The sequence below is a fragment of the Colobus angolensis genome, unplaced genomic scaffold, assembly GCF_000951035.1.
Source record: "Colobus angolensis palliatus isolate OR3802 unplaced genomic scaffold, Cang.pa_1.0 Scaffold690, whole genome shotgun sequence".
Classification (NCBI taxonomy): domain Eukaryota; kingdom Metazoa; phylum Chordata; class Mammalia; order Primates; family Cercopithecidae; genus Colobus; species Colobus angolensis.
This window is the reverse complement of record NW_012120599.1, coordinates 126,312-134,526: the sequence shown is the minus strand read 5'-3', so window position 1 is coordinate 134,526 and position 8,215 is coordinate 126,312. Positions and strand designations below refer to the sequence as shown.

The 8,215-nt window shown below is 41.9% G+C and overlaps 1 protein-coding gene across 1 annotated transcript in view; it reads right to left on the bottom strand.

The window, feature by feature from the left end:
* The window catches only part of NFX1 (nuclear transcription factor, X-box binding 1), an 86,885-nt gene that overhangs the window by 39,271 nt on the left and 39,399 nt on the right, over positions 1-8,215 (bottom strand). The window contains exons 10-11 of the mRNA XM_011926548.1: positions 7,179-7,276; positions 2,906-2,936 (exon numbers count right to left, since the gene is read on the bottom strand). Of these exons, the coding sequence (XP_011781938.1) occupies positions 2,906-2,936; positions 7,179-7,276 (129 nt within the window). The remainder of the gene's footprint in view (positions 1-2,905; positions 2,937-7,178; positions 7,277-8,215) is intronic.

Below are 8,215 nucleotides of genomic sequence, written 5' to 3'. Positions count from 1 at the left end.
ACTGCACTCCAGCGTGGGTGACAGAGCAAGACTCTGTCCCAAAAAGTAAGATAAAATAAAATAAAATAAAATAAAACAAAACAAAAGGAGGAAATACATTGTTCTCCATCTCTCACAAGTTGTAATCTGGCACTCAGCTACCTAAACTGTTCGAGATTTAAACAAAAAAAAAAAAAAGTAAGATAAAATAAAATAAAGGAAAAGAAAAAGAAAAAAGTAAGATAGAGAAAATGTTTTGGAACTAGATTGTGAAAGGACTAAGTGCCACTGAACTGTACATTTAAAATGGTTAATTATATGTTATGTGAATTTCAACTAAAAAAACGTGGGCTAAACACTGAAGTATTTATGGGTGAAATGATATTTGAGATTTATTTTCAAAGTACTTCAGCATAAATAAAATGTAGGGAAGGAGGGATGGATGAAAACAAGAGAGGCAAAATGTTGACAACTGATGATGACAAGTCATAGGTATGTGGGGATTCATTATACCACTTTCACATATGGTTGAAATTTTGCATCATAAAGTTATAAAAAGTGGGACAGGACAGTTCCTGCTTATTATTAATGTGGAAAAACTAGAGACAACCTAAATGACCACCAAAAGGGCCATGGTGAACTATGACATGGTAGACCCATATATAGAATACTCTGCAAGAGCAAGAGTTATGCATACTGACATGGAAATACGTCTTTGAGATATTAGTGAGGGAAAATAAACTGCAGACAGTATCTTTAGCATGAGCCTAAATCGAGGGGAAAAACAAAACTATGCTGGCATGTTTATACATCTGTATGAATAGGGAAAAAGACCTGGAACCCTATCTAACAAACTACTATCAGAGGGCAAATTTTCATCTTTCGCTTTATATTCTTTTTTTCTTGAAACTTCATAAGTGTATTAATTTTGTAATTTTTTCAAATTATGTTTTTATTATTTTGTTTTATTGTTTTAGAGATAGGGTCTCGCTCTGTCACCCAGGCTAGGGAGCAATGGCACAATCACAGCTCACTGCAACCTCAAACTCCTGGACTCAAGCAATCCTCTGCCTCAGCCTCCCAAGTATCTAGGACTACAGGTACATGCCACTATGCCTGGCTAACTTTTAAACTTTTTTTGCAGAGACAATGTCTCACTATGTTGCCCAGGCTGGTCTTGAACTCCTGGCTTTAAGTGATCCCCCAGCCCTGGCCTCCCAAAGCATAAGGATTCAGATGTGAGTCACTGCATCTGGCCCAAATTACGTTTTTCTTGTTTGTTTTTTGATACAGAGTCTTACTCTATCACCCAGGCTGGAGTGCAATGGCTTGATCTCAGTTCACTGCAACCTCTGTCTCCTGAGTTCAAGTGATTCTCCTGCCTCAGCCTCCTCAGTAGCTGGGATTACAGATGTGCACCACCACACGTGGCTGATTTTTGTATTTTTAGTAGAGATGGGGTTTCACCATGTTGGCTAAGCTGGCCTTGAACTCCTGACCTCAGGTGATCCGCTCACCATGGCCTCCCAAAGTGCTGGGATTACAGGCATGAGCCGCCATTCCTGGACCCAAATTATGTTTTTAATAACCAAACTTTTTTTCCTTGATACAGATGGCACACTGAACCAAAAGTTTAAGTACGGTTTTGAGGCAGATGTTGCTGGGTACCTCCCAAACAGTCACTCTCCTCTTTCAGGCAAAGACAGCCTTAATTTTGTTCAGAAATTGGAGGCCAGTGTGCTCCTCAGTTCCAGGGGTGGATGTTGTTTAGCTTTACCCACCAGGGTAATTCCGTTCACTTTGCTAGTGACAGGTTTAGGCAGAAGCACTGGACACAAAGTGTACTGAGAACCTTTCAGGACTGTTTCCCTTGCTCTTACATAAGAAGAGAAGATCAACACTCTCTTCATGGATTTTGTTTAGATGTTGTTGGGCAGAGACCCAACGTGTGAAGTTGCAGTAGCTGACATATCCACAAGGAGAAAATCAAGAAAACCACAGAGAAGCTGAATTGAAGTCTTGGAAATCACTGAGCTTAAAATTAACCAATCCCAGACTTGTTCTGCCTCCAGACTTCCTATTAGGTGTAACAGTAAATACCCTTATCAGAAAAGTCATTTTTTCTTGGGTTTGGATACCTGCATCCAGAAGCTTCCTAACTGATACAGCTAGCTGTCTGACTACAATAAGATCTTTCATTTTGCATATCCTTATCTTCCATCACTTTTCCAAAAAGGTTTTACAGCGGTTTCAACGAGAGTATGTGACGGTCATCAAAACAGGAATTGAGGCCGGGTGCGGTGACTCATGCCTGTAGTCCCAGCACTTTGTGAGGCTGAGGCAGGTGGATCACTTGAGGTCAGGAGTTAGAGATCAGCCTGGTCAACATGGTGAAACCCTGTCTCTACCAAAAATACAAAAATCAGCCAGGTGTAGTGGTGCGCACCTATAATCCCAGCTACTTGGGAGGCTGAGGCAGGAGAATCGCTTGAACCTGGGAGGTTGAGGTTACAATGAGCTGAGACTGCGCCACTGCGCTCTGGCCTGGGCAACACAGTGAGACTCCGTCTCAAAAGAAAAAAGAAAAAAAAGTTCAAACGATTTTACAGTGATTATCCATATGCCCATATCTAGATTCTACCATTAACATACTTTTTCATATATATATATCCATTCTTCTATCTACCCACTAATTTCCTTTTTTAATGCATTTCAAAGCAAGCTGTAGACATGAGTATACTTAGCTTAAATTTTTCAGCATTTCATCAACAGAATTCAATTTATAATTTTTTCCTATTCAGGTGAAAGTTATATACAAATCTTAAGCAGTGCTTTGCTGAATTTCGACAAATACATAACCCAACTCCCTACCAAAGTGAAGATACCTGCATCCCAAAAATTCCCTCATGCCCCACCCCAGTCATACCTTCACTTTTGAGACTGGTACATGGAAGCTCCTATGGAAAAAGAAAAAGAAACAGTAACTACTTTAGGAATAATTAAAACAATACAACTATAATATAATGCCAAAGGTAATAAGAATATCCCAAATATCCCGTACTTCTCTGATAGTCACTTATTCACCAACTTCACTTGCCATGCCTGGAGTGAGCCTAATCCCTATATGAATGAGCTTTACTCGCGAGAGGACTCCAGGCTTACAGACTTTTCATGAAAATACAATTCTAACGATCTTTGTGGTCTGGTCTCCAAATTCACGGTAGACTAATAATTATAAAATCTGAACAGAAAGAGGGGCTGCTAAGGGTATGCAAAGGAAAGAGAAGTCATTACTTAACAAGGGTGCAGACAGAAAAAGCCATAAAAAGCAGATGTAAGAATTGAAAACAGGTAACAATCTGTACCATGCAGGGACAAACGGCTCTACACACTTCAGAGCACACCTGACAATACCACCAAACTATAGCAAAGTGAAATAAAGCAGATCTTTGGTTTGGTCTCTGAGGTTTTATTACTGTGGTTTCCATTACATGTGAGTGGTCTAAAAGGTCTATCATGTAATTTTGCTGAGGCATGATCCTAAAAAACGTGGGTAGCGACGCTAGCGTGTGGGAAACAAGTCAGTCACTTGGGGTAGAATGAGTCTGGCTAGCTGCCTGGCTTCTACATCTGATTTTGGCTTTGATGTCATTTACAGGGTGCCATGTACTCAGAAATGACAGAAATGAGAAAAATGACTTTAAAAGTCCCCTCTTAGTAAAAATTATCCTGGAAAAAAAAAAAAAGCAGCTACTGGAGTTGATAACAGATGTGAAGAAGTCTAAGTAATAAAAGGTTCTTGGCTGGAAAATATACATTTCAGATTAAAAAAATGAGGTGCCTGGGATTGTTGATATGACAAAGTTCCCTATATGCTCTCTACAGATATAAAGCAAAAGTGACTCATGAAACTGAGTTAATGCTCCCATCAGTGAACATTGGATTATACAGAAGAAATGATATGCAGGAGAGGTTATCTACAAATGTCAGGAAAGGCAGAACTCCCATAAACTCCTACACATGAATTACCATAAAGACTTAAATATAGCATGCTTTATTAAGACATAGTAAGACACAGCATACATTTATCAGAGTCCCACCGAAGTGATGAAATGAAAACAACCTTTGAAGTTTTTTTTTTTTTTTTTTGAGGCGGAGTCTCGCTCTGTCACCCGGACTGGAGTGCAGTGGCCAGATCTCAGCTCACTGCAAGCTCCGCCTCCTGGGTTTACGCCATTCTCCTGCCTCAGCCTCCGGAGTAGCTGGGACTACAGGCGCCCGCCACCTCGCCCGGCTAGTTTTTTTGTTTTTTTAGTAGAGACGGGGTTTCACCGTGTTAGCCAGGATGGTCTCGATCTCCTGACCTCGTGATCCGCCCGTCTCGGCCTCCCAAAGTGCTGGGATTACAGGCTTGAGCCACCGCGCCCGGCCAAACCTTTGAAGTTTTAAGAAAGTTTTATTTATATAGAAAACTCACTTCTGTGGAAAAGCCCACTCCATTACAAAAACCATGTCATGAAAAATCCGTATGCATGAGAAATCTAGTTACACAATGAGGTGATAATTATCAGCTTTTTTTTTTTTTTGAGACAGTCTCACTCTGTCACCCAGGCTGGAGTGTAGTGGTGCAATCTCGGTTCACTGCAAGCTCCGCCTCCTGGGTTCACACCATTCTCCTGCCTCAGCCTCCGGAGTAGCTGGGACTACAGGCGCCCGCCACTGTGCCCAGTTAATTTTTTTGTATTTTTAGTAGAGACGGGGTTTCACCATGGTCTCGATCTCCTGACCTCATGATCCACCTGCCTCGGCCTCCCAAAGTGCTGGGATTACAGGCATGAGCCACCGTGCCCAGCCAATTATCAGCTTTTTGAAGAGTTTTTTTTTTTTACTTTGTCAAACAGGTTTAACAGAGTTTGTATTGACAGTGAGCTCCTCCTGCAATTTAAGGACTTTTACTTGTAAAAATTCAGTTTACACATAGCTTTTCAAGAATACACTCACTGCCATGGAGTCTGCTGTTAGAGGGAGTGAGGACAAAGAGTCAATGAGAAGCAAGAAAATGTAGAGATAGAGAGAGGGATTGTGGGAGAATGAAGAAAACTGACAACAGCCACTTCCAGCTTGTACGTCCCAACCCTGCTTATAATTTTCAGTCACAAAGATCACGAAGAGCATCTCTGGGCATTACTAAATTTATGATTGCCAAATCACAGCATCTCACAGACTTTAATAACATATTTGCAAAGTACAAAGTGGTCCCATACCTGACAATCAAAATGTCTCTACTATCCCATGTATATTGTAATTTCTTTCAGGAAAAAAAACCCACATGATTACACAACTTTTGTAACATGTAAATTACACTAATTTTCCCTTTTTTTCTGAAGCTTTCCTATTAAACTAGCTTCCCACTTATGGACTATATCCTCAGAATTATCTGCAAGTCAGACGCTGCCAGACCCTGCATTGTGTTTAACAGAACCAACGGTTCAGAATTCTGTCTCCACCCTGGCTTGTACTCTGCTGGGACAAATGCTGATATACACTGAAATGACCAGGTAGGTCAAAGAGCAGGATAAATCAACACTCAGTGTGTTCCCCAAGCTGAATCACCCGCAGACTTTTGATAACAAAAAGTCTGATGAAAACTATCCAAGGTAGGCTGGGCACAGTGGCTCATGTCTATAATCCCAGCATTTTGGAAGGCTGAGGTGGTAGATTAATTGAGGTCAGGAGTTCAAGACCAGTCTGGCCAACATGGTGAAACCCCATCTCTACTAAAAATACAAAAATTAGCCAGGTGTAGTGGCGTGCATCTGTAATCCCAGCATTTTGGGAGGCTGAGGCAGGAGGATGACTTGAGGTCAGGAGTTTGAGACCAGCCTGGCCAACATGGCAAAACCCCGTCTCTACTAAAAATACAAAAATTACTGTAATCCCAGCATTTTGGGAGGCTGAGGCAGGAGGATGACTTGAGGTCAGGAGTTTGAGACCAGCCTGGCCAACATGGCAAAACCCCGTCTCTACTAAAAATACAAAAATTAGCTGGGTATGGTGGAGTGCACCTGTAATTCCAACTCCTCCAGAGGCTAAGGCATAAGAATCACTCAAACCTGGGAGGTGGAGGCTGCAGTGAGCCAAGACTGCACCTTCGCACTCCATTCTGGGTGATGGAGTGAGACTGTGTCTCAAAATAAATAAATAAACAAAATTTTAAAAAAAGAAAAATAAAAACTATCCAGGCTTTCACCAGAAAGTAGAAACTGACAAAAAAAGTTGTACAAAACAGTTGTACAGTGAAGAATTAAACCTTACTCAAAGAGAGTCTCTGGCCTTTGCACTTGGCTTCTGAGAGGTAATCTCTAAGCCTAGTGTAATGCCATGCCTGATAGAAGTGTCATTGTTTGCCTGGAGTCTTGAGTCACTGGATAGTCCAATTACGTGATTTAGGAGCAGGCTGGCCACACTGGATAGTTTTAGGGCAGGGGCTTTGGGTCACATGTTATCAGTAGACCTCTGGAGAGACTGGAGACTGAGATTAGCCACATGGGCAGTCAACTATGATTGCACAATAGAGCACCAATAAAAACTGAACACATAAGCTTGGGTGAACTTTCCTGGTTGGCAATATTCCATGTATGCTGTCACACACTGACGCAGAGAGAGTAATACTTTCCTGACTCCACAGGGAAAGGACAAATGAAGTTCCACCTTTGGTACTTTTTTGGACTCTGCTCTACATACTTCTTCCCTTGGCTGATTTAATTTGTATCCTTTTCCTTGTAATAAAACTGTAACCTTCTTGTAGTAAATCTCTAACTGTAAGTGTAACCATCAGCAAGTTCAGTGAGTCCTTTTTATCAAATTATCAAGTCTTTCAAGTGGTCTTAGGGACCACTGAACTTTCAATTAGTATCAAAAGTTGGTATCACAAGTGGGTGGTCACATGGACTGTTTCCTCTAACTTCTTAGTTGGCTGACTCCTTGCAACAGTGCTATTCTTCCTCTTTTCAGGCTATCACACCTGTATTTGGTAGAGTGATCTATTTGCCTTATCCCACTATTGGCCTCTGGACCTTGAGTGTCACAACCACTTCCCATACCTATCCTACTGAGGTTATTTTGATTCCTCCCCTCCCATAATCACCATTTTAAAGAAAACATTGATGGCAACAACTCGAGCATTGTTTAGGATTTACCTTTGTTCTGAAAGAGCATCTGCAGGAAATAACTGATGTGCGAGAGCATGGTCCACAGTCTCCTTCATGGCAGAGCTTTTCACAGGTATGAATGAAATCTTTAATAAAAACGAAAAGAGCTGGAAATGAAAATTGCAACTACTCATTTCCATATTCCCAAATTTGCTAGCCACACTGGTCTTCCCCTCCATGCCCTGCAACTCCAGAATCAGAGTTGAGGGAACGATGCAGTCAATGCTTCTTCCCTATCTTCCGTTCATCTGGCAGACTGGGCCTTTTCTGGCAATTTCAGGGCCTAGCATTAGATACTAGAATATGCTTTAAAGTACACGATGTTTTGCCTAAGTCAAAAAAAGCCCAGGTATGGTGGCTCATGCCTATAATTCCAGCACTTTGAGAGACCGAGGTGGGAGGATTGCTTGACCCCAGGAGTTCGAGATCAGCCTGGGAACATGGTGAAACCCTGTGCCTACCAAAAAAAAAAAAAGCACAAAAACAAGAAATTTGCCAGGGGTGGTAATGCAGGCCTACAGTCCCAGCTACTTCGGAGTCTAAGGTGGGAGAATCTCCTGAGCACGGGAGGTTGAGGCTGCAGTGAATTGTGATCGCACCACTGCACTCCAGTCTAGGTGACAGAGCAAGATCCTGTTTCAAAACAAAACAAAAATGAAGAATAAATCTTCTTTTTCCTCAGGCCCCACATCTCCAGTGTAGACTTGAATCTCCTTAAAATTGTAGCCATGGATGACTTTAGTGGAATGCTTTCTTTTTTTTTTTTTTTTTTGAGACAGAGTCTGGCTCTGTTGCCCAGGCTAGAGTGCAGTAGCTGGATCTCAGCTCACTGCAAGCTCTGCCTCCCGGGTTTACACCATTCTCCTGCCTCAGCCTCTTGAGTAGCTGGGACTACAGGCGCCCGCGACGTTGCCTGGCTAGTTTTTTGTATTTTTTTTAGTAGAGACGGGGTTTCACCGTGTTAGCCAGGATGGTCTTGATCTCCTGACCTCGTGATCCGCCCATCTCGGCCTCCCAAAGTGCTG